The sequence below is a fragment of the Lonchura striata genome, chromosome 33, assembly GCF_050655825.1.
Source record: "Lonchura striata isolate lonStrDom1 chromosome 33, ASM5065582v1, whole genome shotgun sequence".
In the NCBI taxonomy this organism is placed as follows: domain Eukaryota; kingdom Metazoa; phylum Chordata; class Aves; order Passeriformes; family Estrildidae; genus Lonchura; species Lonchura striata.
This window is the reverse complement of record NC_140735.1, coordinates 6,590,199-6,605,720: the sequence shown is the minus strand read 5'-3', so window position 1 is coordinate 6,605,720 and position 15,522 is coordinate 6,590,199. Positions and strand designations below refer to the sequence as shown.

General features: G+C 47.4%; 1 protein-coding gene across 1 annotated transcript in view; it reads right to left on the bottom strand.

Moving 5' to 3' along the window:
- KMT2B (lysine methyltransferase 2B) overlaps nt 1–15,522 on the bottom strand; it is a 74,781-nt gene that overhangs the window by 39,466 nt on the left and 19,793 nt on the right. Inside the window, exons 8-15 of the mRNA XM_085564554.1 lie at nt 14,484–14,575; nt 12,281–12,367; nt 8,823–8,936; nt 6,604–6,750; nt 4,894–4,983; nt 3,554–3,620; nt 2,819–2,908; nt 1,737–1,819 (exon numbers count right to left, since the gene is read on the bottom strand). Coding sequence (XP_085420680.1) covers nt 1,737–1,819; nt 2,819–2,908; nt 3,554–3,620; nt 4,894–4,983; nt 6,604–6,750; nt 8,823–8,936; nt 12,281–12,367; nt 14,484–14,575 — 770 coding nt within the window. The remainder of the gene's footprint in view (nt 1–1,736; nt 1,820–2,818; nt 2,909–3,553; nt 3,621–4,893; nt 4,984–6,603; nt 6,751–8,822; nt 8,937–12,280; nt 12,368–14,483; nt 14,576–15,522) is intronic.

Here is a 15,522-nt window from a genome sequence, read left to right as displayed (position 1 = left end):
GAAAATTCAGGGACCCAAAAATTGAGAGACCCAAAAATTTGGGGATCCCAAAAAATTGGGAGACCCCAAAAATTGGGGACCCCAAAAATTGGGAGATCCCAAAAATTGGGGACCCAAAAATTGGGGACCCAAAAATTGGGAGACCCCAAAAATTGGGGACCCAAAAATTGGGGACCCAAAAATTGGGAGACCCCAAAAATTGGGAGATCCCAAAAATTGGGAGATCCCAAAAATTGGGGACCCCCGGGGGGGCACTGGGACCCCAAAACCGGGCAGGGCTCAGCGGGGACCCCAAAATTTGGGGACCCCAAAATTTGGGGACCCAAAAATTGGGGACGCAAAAATTGGGAGATCCCAAAAATTGGGAGACCCCAAAAATGGGGGACCCCGAATTTGGGGACCCCAAAAATTGGGAGACCCCAAAAATTGGGGACCCCCGAGGGGGCACTGGGGACCCCAAAACCGGGGAGGGCTCAGCGGGGACCCCAAAATTTAGGGACCCCAAAAATTTGGGGACCCAAAAACTCGGGACCCCGAATTTGGGGACCCAAAAATTGGAGAAGGGGCTCAAATGAGACCCCAAAATAGGGGAGGGCTCAGTGGGCACCCCAACATTTGGGGACCCCAAAATTTGGGGAGACCGAATTTGGGGATCCCAAAAATTGGGGACCCAAAAATTGGGGACCCAAAAACTGGGGGACCCCAAAAATTAGAGAAGGAGCTCAGGTGAGACCCCAAAAATTGGGGAAGTGGTCAGAGGAGACCCCAAAATTTGGGGGACCCCAAAAATTGGGGACCCCGAATTTGGGGATCCCAAAAATTGGGGACCCAGAAAATTGGGGACCCCAAAAATTGGGGACCCCAAAAATTGAAGAAGGGGCTCAGTGGAGATCTCAAAAATTGGGGACCCCAAAAATTGGGGACCCCAGAATTTGGGGATCCCAAAAATTTGGGGATCCCAAAAATTGGGGACCCAAAAATTCGGGGCCCCCAAAATTTGGCGACCCCAAAATTGGGGGTGGGGTTTAGGGGAGACAAAAAAAATTGGGGGAGTGGTCAGGGGACACTCCAAAATTTGGGGACCCCAAAAATTAAGGACCCCAAGAATTTGGAGACCCCAAAATTTGGGGGTGGGTCTCAGGTGAGACCCCAAAAATTGGGGGAGTGGTCAGGGGAGACCCCAAAAATTGGGGGAGTGGTCAGGGGAGACCCCAAAATTTGGGGATCCCAAAAATTGGGGACCCGAAAATTTGGAGGAAGGGCTCAAGGGGGACCCCAAAATTTGGGGGAGGGGGCTCAGGTGAGACCCCAAAAATTGGGGAGGGGCTCAGGTGAGACCCCAAAATGGCGCCACAGGTGGCCACGCCCACCCAGGATTGGCCACGCCCCTCCCGGTGTGGCCACGCCCCCTCGCGGGTGACCACGCCCATTTAGAGTTGACCACGCCCCCTTCATGTATAGCCACGCCCCCTTTCGAGTGGCCACGCCCCCTCCTGGGTGACCACGCCCATTTAAATGTGGCCACGCCCCCTCCCCGGTGACCACGCCCCCTCCCGGGGTGACCACGCCCACTTTAATGTAACCACGCCCCCTCCATGTGTGGCCACGCCCATTTAAAATGTGGCCACGCCCCCTCCTGGTGTGGCCACGCCCCCTCCCGGGTGACCACGCCCATTTAGATGTGACCACGCCCCCTCCCGGGTGACCACGCCCACGCAGGTGTGCCCTGTGCTCACCTGGGCGCAGGTGCTGAGGGCGGGGCCGTGGGCGGAGCTCAGCAGGGCCTGGAGCACCGCCCCGAGGGCGGGGCCAGAGACACCTGAAAAGGGGCGGGGCCAGTGAGGGGCGGGGCCAGGGACACCTGGAAAGGGGCGGGGCCAGAGACACCTGGAAAGGGGCGGGGCCAGTGAGGGGCGGGGCCAGAGACACCTGGAAAGGGGCGGGGCCAGTGAGGGGCGGGGCCAGAGACACCTGGAAAGGGGCGGGGCCAGGGACACCTGGAAAGGGGCGGGGCCAGAGACACCTGGAAAGGGGCGGGGCCAGTGAGGGGCGGGGCCAGAGACACCTGGAAAGGGGCGGGGCCAGTGAGGGGCGGGGCCAGAGACACCTGGAAAGGGGCGGGGCCAGGGACACCTGGAAAGGGGCGGGGCCAGGGACACCTGGAAAGGGGCGGGGCCTGTGAGGGGCGGGGCCAGAGACACCTGGAAAGGGGCGGGGCCAGTGAGGGGCGGGGCCAGAGACACCTGGAAAGGGGCGGGGCCAGAGACACCTGGAAAGGGGCGGGGCCTGTGAGGGGCGGGGCCAGAGACACCTGGAAAGGGGCGGGGCCAGTGAGGGGCGGGGCCAGGTACACTGGAGGGTGAATTTTGGGGTCCCTGGGAGGATTTTGGGGTCCCTGGGAGGATTTTGGGGTCCCTGGGTTGGATTTTGGGGTCCCTGGGAGGATTTTGGGGTCCCTGGGAGGATTTTGGGGTCCCTGGGGGGATTTTGGGGTTTCCAGAGTGAATTTTGGGGTTCCTGGGGGGATTTTGGGGTCCCTGGGTTGGATTTTGGGGTCCCTGGGGGGATTTTGGGGTCCCTGGGTTGGATTTTGGGGTCCCTGGGAGGATTTTGGGGTCCCTGGGAGGATTTTGGGGTTTCCAGAGTGAATTTTGGGGTTCCTGGGGGGATTTTGGGGTCCCTGGGTTGGATTTTGGGGTCCCTGGGGGGATTTTGGGGTCCCTGGGTTGGATTTTGGGGTCCCTGGGGGGATTTTGGGGTGCCTGGGAGGATTTCGGGGTTCCCGACCCGCCCAAATTTTGGGGACCCCCCCCCTCACCTGGGGGGCTGCCGGGGGGGGGCTCCGGCCCCTCCCCCCCCTCCGGGGGCTCCTCTGGGGTTTTGGGGGGGCTCAGCCCCTCCCCCTCCTCTGCGGGAACCCCAAAATATCCCAAATTTAACCCAAAAATAATCAGGAATGTCGCCTTGGGAAAAAAAACCCCAAATTGCCCCAAAATTCCCCCCAAAATTTCTCAAAATCCCCCCAAAATTTCTCTAAAAACCCCCAAAATTTCCCCCAATTTCCCCAAATCCCCCAAAATCTCCCCAAATCCCCCCTTAAACTCCCCAAATCACCCCAAAATCTCCCCAAATCACCCCAAATTCCCCCAAAACGCCCCCAAAATCTCCCAAAATTCCCCCAAACCTCCCCAAGTCCCTCCCAAAATCCCCCCAAATCCTCTCAAGTTTCCCCCAAAAAATCCCCAGAAATCCAAAAAATTCCAAAATCCCCCCAAAATCTCCAAAATTCCCTTAAAAACCTCCCCAATCCCCCCAAAATTTCCCCCAAATCCCCCCAAGAATCTCCTAAAATTCCCCCAAATCCCCCAATATCCCCTAAATCTCCCCAAAATCTCCCAAAATGCCCGAAAATTCCACCAAATCCCCCCAAAAATCCCAAAAATTTCCCCAAATCCCCCCAAAAATCCCCAAAATTTCCCCAAATCACCCCAAAATTCCCCCAAATCCCCCAAAATCCCCCCAAATCCCCCCTCCCCTCCCCTCCCCCCCTCACCTGTCTCGGGGGGGTCCCGCCCCTCCCCCCCCTCGGGGGTCCCGCAGCTCCGGCAGCCCCAGCACACCTGGAGACCCCAAAAAAACCCCCAAAGTTGAGATTTCCCCCCCAAAACCGCCCCAAAATCGCGCCAAAACCCCCACAAAAAATCCCAAAATTCCTCCCCAAAAAATCCCAAAATTCCTCCCCAAAAAATCCCCCAAAAATCCAAAATATCCCCCCCAAAAAAATCCCAAATTTCCTCCCAAAACCCCCAAATTTCCTCCCCAAAATCCCCCAAATTTTCCCAAAATCTGCCTCCAAAAATCTCCAAATCTCCCCTAAATCGCCCAAAATCCCAAATTCTCCCAAAATTTCCCAAAATCCCCAAATTTTCCCCAAATCCCCCAAATCTGCCCCAAAATCCCCCAAAATCCACCCAAATTTCCCCCAAATCCCCAAAAATCCCCAAATTCTCCCCAAATCCCCCCAAATTTCCCCCAAAATCCCCGAATTTCCTCAAAACTCCCCCAAATTTCCCAAAATGTCACAAAAATCCCCCCAAAATTCCCCAATCCCCCCAAATCTCCAAAAATCCCAAAATTTTTCCAAAATCCCCCGAAATTTCCACAAAATCCCCCAAATTTCCCCCAAACCCCACAACAATTCCCGAATTTTCCCAAAATCCCCCCAAATCTGCCTCAAAATCCCCCAAAATTCCCCCAAATCCTCAAATTTTCCCCCAATCCCCCCAAACTTCCCAAAAATCCCCCCAAATTTCCCCCAAATTCCCCCAAAATCCCCCCAAAGTTCCCCCAAACTCCCCAAATTTTCCCAAAATCCCCCCATATCTGCCCCAAAATCCCCCCAAATTTCCTAAAAATCCCCCCAAATTCCCCAAAATCCCCCCAGATTTCCCCCAAACCCCCCAAAATCCCCAAATTTTCCCCAAATCCCCCCAAATCTCCCCGAAATCCCCCCAAATTTCCCCCAAACCCCCAAATTTTCCCCAAATCCCCCCAAATTTCCCCCAAATCCTCCCAAATCCCTGAATTTTCCCCAAATCCCTCAAAATTTCCCCCAAACCCCCCGAATTTTCCCCCAATCCCCCCCAAATCCCCTCAAATTTCCCCCAAACCCCCCCAAAATCCCCAAATTTTCCCCAAATCGCCCCAAAATCCCCCCAAATTTCCCCCAAATCCCCCGAATTTTCCCCGAATCCCCCCCAAATCCCCTCAAATCTCCCAAAAATCCCCCCAAATCCCGCCCAATCCCCCCCCAAACCCCCCGAATTTTCCCCGAATCGCCCCAAACCCCCCGAATTTTCCTGAAATCGCCCGAAATCGCCCCAAATTTCTCACCCAGGCTCCGGGCGGGGCTCGGGGCGGCGCCCCCGGCCCCAGGCAGGTGGGGTGGAAGCAGCGACGGCAGCGGCAGCACTCGAGGAGGGGCTGGACCCAAAACGCCCCAAAATCAGCCCAAAATTTATCAAAAATCACCCCAAAATCAGCCCAAAATCGATCCAAAACCGCCCCAAAAAACACCCCAAAATCAGCCCAAAATCGATCCAAAATCACCCCAAAATCAGCCCAACATTTAGCCAAAACTGCCCCAAAAATTCATCCATAATCACCCCAAAATCACAACAAAACCCCCCAAAATCAGCCCAAAATCGATCCAAAACCGCCCCAAAAAACACCCCAAAATCAGCCCAAAATCGATCCAAAACCGCCCCAAAAAACACCCCAAAATCAGCTCAAAATCGATCCAAAATCGCCCCAAAAATCAGCCCAAAATCAGCCCAAAATCGATCCAAAACCACCCCAAAAATCACCCCAAAATCAATCCAAAATCGCCCCAAAAAACACCCCAAAATCAGCCCAAAATCGATCCAAAATCGCCCCAAAAATCACCCCAAAATCAGCCCAAAATTTATCCAAAACCGCCCCAAAAAACACCCCAAAATCAGCTCAAAATCGATCCAAAACCGCCCCAAAAATCACCCCAAAATCAGCCCAAAATCGATCCAAAATCGCCCCAAAAATTCATCCCTAATCACCCCAAAATCACCCCAAAAATCACACCAAAACCCCCCAAAATCAGCCCAAATTTTATCCAAAACTGCCCCAAAAATTTATCCAAAATCACCCCAAAATCACCCCAAAAATCACACCAAAACCCCCCAAAATCAGCCCAAAATCGATCCAAAATCGCCCCAAAATCAGCCCAACATTTAGCCAAAACCGCCCCAAAATCACCCCAAAAATCACACTAAAATCCCCCAAAATCACCCCAAAAAAATCACCCCAAAATCACCCCAAAATTTATCCAAAACTGCCCCAAAAATTTATCCAAAATCACCCCAAAATCACCCCAAAAATCACGCCAAAACCCCCCAAAATCAGCCCAAATTTTATCCAAAAATTCATCCAAAATCACCCCAAAAATCACCTCAAAAATTTCCCCAAATCAACCCAAAATTACCCCAAAATCACCCCAAAAATCACCCCAAATCACCCCAAAATTACCCAAAATCCCATAAGAGGAGCTCAGAGCTGCCCCCAGGTGTGTTTTTTCCCCCCCAGGTGTGTTTTTCCCCCCCAGGTGTGTTTTTCCCCCCCAGGTGTGTTTTTTCCCCCCCAGGTGTATTTTTCACCCCCCCAGGTGTGTTTTTTACCCCCCCAGGTACCCCCAGGTACCCCCAGGTGTGTTTTTCCCCCCCCCAGGTGTGTTTTTTACCCCCCCAGGTGTGTTTTTCCGCCCCCAGGTGTGTTTTTTCCCCCCCAGGTGTGTTTTTTCCCCCCCCAGGTACCCCCAGGTGTGTTTTACCCCCCCCAGGTGTGTTTTTCCCCCCCCAGGTGTGATTTTTATCCCCCCAGGTGTCCCCAGGTGTGTTTTTTTCCCCCCCCAGGTGTGTTTTTCCCCCCCCCAGGTGTGTTTTTTCCCCCCCCAGGTACCCCCAGGTGTGTTTTTTGTCCCCCCAGGTGCCCCCAGGTGTGTTTTTCCCCCCCCAGGTGTATTTTTCACCCCCCCAGGTGCATTTTCCCCCCCAGGTGCCCCCCGGTGCCCACCTTGCCGGGGCGCCCCCTCCTGGCGCAGACGCCGCAGCTGCGGCAGCGCCGGCAGCTCCAGGCCCCGGCCTGGCCCGGCCCCGGCGCCTCCCCCGCGCCCAGGCAGAAGCTGTGGAAGGGCTGGCAGCACACCTGGCACAGCACCAGCTGCGGGCACAGGGCAGGTGAGAGAAGGGAGAGCCGGGAAAAGTCCCCAAATCCCCAAAAAAATCCCAAAAAAAATCCCAAAAAAAATCCCCAAAAAAATCCCCAAAAAAATCTGGTTAAAAATGGGTCAGAAGGGACGCGGCGCCCCCTGCTGGGTACACCTGGCACAGCACCAGCTGCGGGCACAGGGCAGGTGAGAGAAGGGAGAGCCGGGAAAAGTCCCGAAATTCCCAAAAAAATCCCAAAAAAATCCCCAAAAAAATCCCCAAAAAATCCCCAAAAAAATCTGGTTAAAAATGGGTGAGAAGGGACTTGGCGCCCCCTGCTGGGCACGGCTGGAACAGCAGCGGCTGCAACAGGTGAGAGAACCCCAAAAAGTCCCAAAAACATCCAAAAAAATTCCCAAAAAAATCCCAAAAATTCTGTAAAAATCCCAAAAAAAACCCCAAAAAAAACCCCAAAAAAATCCCCAAAAAAATCCCCAAAAAATCCGGTTAAAATCGTTAAAAATGGGTGGGGAGGGACGTGGCGCCCCCTGCTGGGCACGGCTGGAACAGCAGCGGCTGCAACAGGTGAGAGAACAACAAAAAATACCCAAAAAAATCCCAAAAAAAAATCCCAAAAAAACCCCAAAAATTCTTTAAAAATCCCCAGAAAAAAAACCCAAAAAAATCCCCCCAAAAAATCCCCAAAAAATCCCGAAAAATTCTTTAAAAATCCCATAAAAAACCCCAAAAAATCCCATAAAAAAACCCCAAAAAATCCCAAAAAAAATCCCAAAAAAACCCCAAAAATTCTTTAAAAATCCCCCAAAAAAAACCCCAAAAAAATCCCCAAAAAAATCCGGTTAAAAATGTTAAAAATGGGTGGGGAGGGACTCGGCGCCCCCTGCTGGGCACGGCTGGAACAGCAGCGGCTGCAACAGGTGAGAGAACCCCAAAAAATACCCAAAAAATCCAAAAAAATTCCCAAAAAAACCCCCAAAAATCCAAAAAAAAGTCTCCCAAAAAAATCCCAAAAAGTCCCTAAAAAACCCCAAAAAAATTCCCAAAAAAATCCCCCAAAAAATCAAAAAAAATCCCCAAAAATCCCCCCAAAAAATCCAAAAAAAGTCTCCAAAAAAATCCCAAAAAATCCCTAAAAAACCCCAAAAAAATCTCGATAAAAACGAGCGAAACGGCCCCAAAATGGTTGGGGAGGGACACGGCGCCCCAAAAAATCCAAAAAAATTCCCAAAAAATCCCCAAAAAAAGCCAAAACAATTCCCAAAAAAATACCCAAAAATCCCTGAAAAATCCCAAAAAAATCCCACCAAGATCTCCATAAAATCCCCCAAAAAAACTCCCCAAAAAATTCCCAAAAAAATCCCAAAAAAAATCCCCAAAAATTCCCCCCATAATTACCCAAAAATCCCAAAACATCCTAAAAAAATCCCCAAGAAACCTCAAAAATAAAAAAAAATCCCCAAAAAATCCCAAAAAAATCCCCCAAAAAATCCCCCAAAAAATTCCCCAAAAATCCCTCAGATTTTCATGGGGTTTTTTGGGGGATTTTGCGGATTTTTTCGATTTTTTTGGGAATTTTGGAAATTTTGGGGAATTTTGGGGTTCCCAAATCCCTTTAAAAATAAAAAAAAAAAAAATCCCCAAAAACCCATAAAAAATTCATTAAAATTCAGCAGATTTTTGGATTTTTGCGGGGGATTTTTTGGGATTTCGGGGATTTTTTGGATTTTTTGGGAATTTTTGGGGCTCCCAAATCCCTTTAAAAATAAAAAAAAAAATCCCCAAAAACCCGTAAAGAATTAATAAAAAATCAGCGGTTTTTCGGATTTTCACTGGGGGTTTTTTTTTTTGGAATTTCGAGGATTTTTTGGGAATTTTTGGGAATTTTTGGGGCGCCAAAATCCTTTTAAAAAAACGAAACCAAAAATCCGTTTAAAAATCCATTAAAAATTCATCAAAAATCAGCGGATTTTCGGATTTTCGCGGGGTTTTTTTTGGGATTTCGGGGATTTTTTGGATTTTTTTGGATTTCTGGGAATTTGGGGGAATTTTGGGAATTTTGGGTACCTGGTGGAGGCCTTTGCTGGCGCAGAGCAGACACACGAGGGGGGCGGAGACCGGCACCGAGGAGAGGATGCTGAGCCCCCCCATCAGCCAAACGTTGTCCAGGGCAGAATCCTCCTTTGGGGAGAAAAAATGAAATTTTGGGTCAGAAATAAAAAAAAAATTAAAATTACCCAAAAATCCACCCAAAAAAACCCAAAAAAACCGGAAAAAAAATCCCAAAAAACGGCAAAAAAACACCAAAAAAACCAAAATTTGATGGAAATTTTCCCGAAAGTCAAAATTGATCCAGAGCGGAATCCTCGTTTGGGGAGAAAAACCCAAATTTTGGGTCAGAAATAAAAAAAATTAAAATTACCCCAAATCCCCAAAAAAAACCCCAAAAAAATGGAAAAAAAATCCCAAAAAATGGCAAAAAAACCACCAAAAAAACCAAAATTTGATGGAAATTTTCCTAAAAGTCAAAATTGATCCAGAGCGGAATCCTCGTTTGGGGAGAAAAACCCAAATTTTGGGTCAGGAACAAAAAAAATTTAAATTACCCAAAAATCCACCCAAAAAAACCCCAAAAAATGGCAAAAAAACACCAAAAAAACCAAAATTTGATGGAAATTTTCCTAAAAGTCAAAATTGGTCCAGGGCGGAATCCTCGTTTGGGGAGAAAAAATGAAATTTTGGGTCAGAAATAAAAAAAACTAAAATTACCCCAAAAATCCCCCCAAAAAATGGCAAAAAAATCCCAAAAAATGGCAAAGAAACACCAAAAAACCAAAATTTGATGGAAATTTTCCCAAAAGTCAAAATTGGTCCAGGGTAGAATCCTCGTTTGGGGAGAAAAACTCAAATTTTGGGTCAGGAACAAAGAAAATTAAAATTGCCCAAAAATCCACCCAAAAAAACCCCAAAAAAATGGAAAAAAAAATCCCAAAAAATGGCAAAAAACCACAAAAAAACCCAAAATTTGATGGAAATTTTCCTAAAAGTCAAAATTGGTCCAGGGCAAAATCCTCGTTTGGGGAGAAAAACCCAAAATTTGGGTCAGGAATAAAAAAAAATTAAAATTACCCAAAAAGGACAAAAAAAATCCCCCAAAATGGCCCCAAAATCCCCAAAAATGACCTCAAAAATTACCCAAAAATGGTCCCCAAAAATCTCCAAAAATGGGCCCAAAATCCCCAAAAATTGCCCCAAAAATGGAAAAACAAAACTCCCCAAAATCCCTAAAAAGGCCCCAAAAATTGCCCCAAAATCCCCCAAAATTGCCCCAAAAATTACCCCAAAATTTACCCCCAAAAAACCCAAAAACCCCAAAATTTGGTCCCCAAAAAAAACAAATTTTGGGGTGAAAAAAAAAAAAAGCCAAAAAAACCCCAAAAATGCCAAAATTTGGGATAAATGCCCCAAAAATCAGAAAATTGGGGAATTTTGGGGGAAATTTGTGGAATTTTGAGGGGATTTTTTGGGAAATTTTTGGGAATATTTTGGGGGAAATGAAGAAATTTTGGGGAAATTTTGGGTGATTTTTGGGGCGAATTTTTGGGAATTTTGGGGGATTTTGGGGTTTTTTTTGGGGAATATTTTGGGGGGTCTTGGGGAGAATTTTTGGGGATTTTTGGAGGATTTTTGAGGGAATTTTGGGGATAATTTTGTGGAATTTTGAGGAATTTTGAGGAATTTTTGGGGAATTTTTGGGGAGAATTTTGAGGAATTTTTGGGAGATTTTTGGGGGTGGGGAAGGGGAATTTTTGGCAGATTTTAAGGGAATTTTGGGGACAATTTTGGGGAGATTTGGAGAGAATTTTTATGGAATTTTGGGGGAATTTTGGGGGGATTTTGAGGAATTTTTGTGGAATTTTTTGGAGATTTTTGGGGGAATTTTGGGGAATTTTTGGGACATTTTTGGGGTGGGAAAGGGGAATTTTGGGGAGGATTTTGTGGAATTGGGAGAAATTTTTTTGGAATTTTTTTGGGGATTTTTTGGGAGGTTTCGTGTCATTTTTGAGGGATTTTTGGGGAGGTTTTGGGTGAATTTCGGGAGGTTTTTGGGTGAATTTTGGAGGTTTTGGGTGAATTTCGGGAGGTTTTGGGTGAATTTTGGGAGGTTTTGGGTGAATTTTGGGGAGGTTTTGGGGTGAATTTTGGGGAGGTTTTGGGGTGAATTTCGGGAGGTTTTGGGGTGAATTTTGGGATGTTTTGGGTGAATTTTGGGGAGGTTTTTGGGTGAATTTTGGGAGGTTTTGGGGTAAATTTTGGAGGTTTTGGGGTGAATTTTGGGAGGTTTTGGGTGAATTTTGGAGGTTTTGGGTGAATTTTGGGAGGTTTTGGGGTGAATTTTGGGATGTTTTGGGTGAATTTTGGGTGAATTTTGGGCGAATTTTGGGGTGAATTTTGGGATGTTTTGGGTGAATTTTGGGGAGGTTTTTGGGTGAATTTTGGGAGGTTTTGGGGTAAATTTTGGAGGTTTTGGGGTGAATTTTGGGAGGTTTTGGGTGAATTTTGGGGAGGATTTTGGGGCGATTTCGGGAGGTTTTTGGGTGAATTTTGGGATGTTTTGGGTGAATTTTGGGAGGTTTGGGGTGAATTTTGGGGAGGATTTTGGGTCAATTTTGGGGTGAATTTTGGGAGGTTTTGGGTGAATTTTGGGGAGGATTTTGGGTGAATTTTGGGGAGGATTTTGGGTGAATTTTGGGGAGGTTTTTGGGTGAATTTTGGGGAGGTTTTGGGTGAATTTCGGGAGGTTTTGGGGTGAATTTTGGGAGGTTTTGGGGTGAATTTTGGAGGTTTTGGGGTGAATTTTGGGAGGTTTTGGGTGAATTTTGGGATGTTTTGGGGTGAATTTTGGGAGGTTTTGGGGTGAATTTCGGGAGGTTTTGGGGTGAATTTTGGGGAGGATTTTGGGTGAATTTTGGGGAGGATTTTGGGTGAATTTTGGGGAGGATTTTGGGTGAATTTTGGGAGGTTTTGGGTGAATTTTGGGGAGGATTTTGGGTGAATTTTGGGGAGGATTTTGGGGTGATATCGGGAGGATTTTGGGGTGAATTTTGGAGGTTTTGGGGTGAATTTTGGGGAGGATTTTGGGTGAATTTTGGGGAGGATTTTGGGTGAATTTTGGGGAGGATTTTGGGTGAATTTTGGGAGGTTTTGGGTGAATTTTGGGGAGGATTTTGGGTGAATTTTGGGGAGGATTTTGGGTGAATTTTTGGGAGGTTTTGGGTGAATTTTTGGGAGGTTTTGGGGTGAATTTCGGGAGGTTTTGGGGTGAATTTTGGGAGGTTTTGGGGTGAATTTTGGGAGGATTTTGGGGTGATATCGGGAGGATTTTGGGGTGAATTTCGGGAGGTTTTTGGGTGAATTTTGGGGGTTTTGGGTGAATTTTGGGGAGGATTTTGGGGTGAATTTTGGAGGTTTTGGGTGAATTTTGGGGATGTTTTGGGGTGAATTTTGGAGGTTTTGGGGCTCACCTTGAAGTCGACGCGCAGCCGCGGCGCCGCCCCTCCCCCGTCGCCGGCCCGGCCCCTCCCCCACCCGGCCGGGGCGGGGCCCCAATCCTGGGGGGGGAGGGGTCAGAGCCACGCCCCTCCCCCACCCCAAATCCCCTCCCCCACCCCAAAAGTCCCCTCCCCCACCCCAAATTTCCCCTCCCCCACCCCAAATTTGGGGTTCCCCACCCCAAATTCCCCTCCCCCACCCCAAATTTTTCGTTCGTAATCCCAAATTTTGGGTTCCTCTCCCGAATTTCTCCTCCCCCACCCCAAATTTCGGGTTCCCATCCCAAATTCTGGGTCCCCAATCCCAAATTTTGGGTCCCCAATCCCAAATTTCGGGGTTTTCCCCAAATTCTGGGTTCCCAATCCCAAATTTCGGGGTTTTCCCCAAATTTTGGGTTCCCAATCCCAAATTTCGTGACCCATTCCCAAATTTCTGGTCCCCATTCCCAAATTTCGAGTTCCCATCCCAAATTTCGTGTCCCCAATCACAAATTTCAGGTTCCCAATCCCAAATTTCAGATCCCCCATCCCAAATTCCGGGTCCCCATTCCCAAATTTCAGGTTTTTTTCCCAAATTTCAGGTTCCCATCCCAAATTTGGGTTCCCATTCCCAAATTTCGGGTCCCCAATCCCAAATTTTGGGTCCTCATTCCCATATTTCGGGTTTTTCCCCAAACTCCGTGTCCCCAATCCCCAATTTCGTGTCCCCAATCCCAAATTTTGGGTTTTTCCCCAAATTTCGTGTCCCTATTCCCAAATTTCGGGTCCCCAATTCCAAATTTTGGTCCCCAATCCCAAATTTCGTGTTCCCAATGCCAAACTCCGTGTCCCCAATCCCAAATTTCGGGTTTTTTCCCAAATTTCAGGTTCCCATCCCAAATTTGGGTCCCCATTCCCAAATTCCGTTTTTTCCCAAATTCCCGTTTTTTCCCAAATTCCCGTTTTTTTCCCAAATTCCATTTTTTCCCAAATTCCCGGTTTTTCCCAAATTCCGTTTTTTCCCAAATTCCGTTTTTTTCCCAAATTCCGGTTTTTTTCCCAAATTCCGTTTTTTTCCCAAATTCCGTTTTTTCCCAAATTCCCGGTTTTTCCCAAATTCCGTTTTTTCCCAAATTCCCGTTTTTTCCCAAATTTCGTTTTTTTTCCCAAATTCTGTTTTTTTCCCAAATTCCATTTTTTCCCAAATTCCCGTTTTTTCCCAAATTCTGTTTTTTTCCCAAATTTCGGTTTTTCCCAAATTCCGTTTTTTTTCCCAAATTCCGTTTTTTTTCCCAAATTCCGTTTTTTCCCAAATTCCGGTTTTTTCCCAAATTCCGTTTTTTCCCAAATTCCGTTTTTTCCCAAATTCCGTTTTTTCCCAAATTCCGTTTTTTCCCAAATTCCCGTTTTTTTCCCAAATTCCGTTTTTTCCCAAATTCCCGTTTTTTTCCCAAATTCCCGTTTTTTTCCCAAATTCCGTTTTTTCCCAAATTCCGGTTTTTTCCCAAATTCCGTTTTTTTCCCAAATTCCGTTTTTTTCCCAAATTCCGGGTTCCCAATCCCAAATTCCGGGTTCCCAATCCCAAATTCCAGTTTTTCCCAAATTCCCGTTTTTCCCAAATTCCGTTTTTTCCCAAATTCCCGTTTTTTCCCAAATTCCCGTTTTTTTTCCCAAATTCCGTTTTTTTCCCAAATTCCGTTTTTTCCCAAATTCCGGATTTTCCCAAATTCCGTTTTTTTCCCAAATTCCGTTTTTTCCAAATTTCGGTTTTTTCCCAAATTCCGTTTTTTTCCCAAATTCCATTTTTTCCCAAATTCCGTTTTTTTCCCAAATTCCGTTTTTTCCCAAATTCCGGATTTTCCCAAATTCCGTTTTTTCCCAAATTCCGTTTTTTTCCCAAATTCACGCTTTTTCCCAAATTTCGGATTTTTCCCAAATTCCGTTTTTTTCCCAAATTCCGTTTTTTTCCCAAATTCCGGTTTTTCCCAAATTCCAGTTTTTCCCAAATTCCGGTTTTTCCCAAATTCCCGTTTTTTCCCAAATTCCGTTTTTTTCCCAAATTCCGGTTTTTCCCAAATTCCAGTTTTTCCCAAATTCCATTTTTTCCCAAATTCCATTTTTTCCCAAATTCCGTTTTTTCCCAAATTCCGGGTTTTTTCCCAAATTCCCGGTTTTTTCCCCAATTCCGGCTCCCACCTGCAGGTGGCGCCGCCGCGCGCGGAGCTGCAGCAGCGGCTGGAGGGGGCGGGGCCTGAGCGGGGGGGCGGGGCCAGAGCCGGGCGGGGCCTCTGCGGAGGGAACCCCAAAACGGCCCCAAATTAACCCAAAATTAACCCAAAATTAACCCAAAACGGCCCCAAATTAACCCAAAATTAACCCAAAATGAACCCCCAAAACGGCCCCAAATTAACCCAAAATGAGCCCAAAATGAACCCCAAAACGGCCCCAAATTAACCCAAAATTAACCCAAAATGAACCCCCAAAACGGCCCCAAATTAACCCAAAATGAGCCCAAAACGGCCCGAAATTAACCCAAAATGAGCCCGAATTCACCCCCAAAACGGCCCCAAATTAACCCAAAATTAACCCAAAATGAACCCCCAAAACGGACCCAAATTAACCCAAAATTAACCCAAAATGAACCCAAAACGGACCCAAATTAACCCAAAATTAACCCAAAATGAACCCAAAACGGACCCAAATTAACCCAAAATTAACCCAAATGAACCCCCAAAACGGACCCAAATTAACCCAAAATGAGCCCAAAATGAACCCCCCAAACGGCCCGAAATGAACCCAAAATGAGCCCGAAATGAACCCCCAAAAACGGCCCGAAATGAACCCAAAATTAACCCAAATGAACCCCCAAAAACGGCCCGAAATTAACCCAAAATTAACCCAAAATGTCCCAAAATCCCCCAAAATCCCCCCAAATCCTCCCAAAATCCTCCAAATTTTCCCCGAAATCCCCCAAAAACTCCCCCCAAAGCCCCCAAAATGTCCCAAAATTCACCCAAAATTTCCCAAAATCCCCCCAAAACCCCCAAAATTCGCCCAAATCCCCCAAAACCCCCCCAAAGCCCCCAAATGTCCCAAAATCCCCAGAATTCGCCCCAAATCTCCCAAAATTCCCGGAATTCTCCCCAAATCCCCCCAAATGTCCCAAAACTGCCGGAATTCACCCCAAATGTCCCAAAATCCCCAGAATTTGCCCCAAATGTCCCAAAATTCCCGG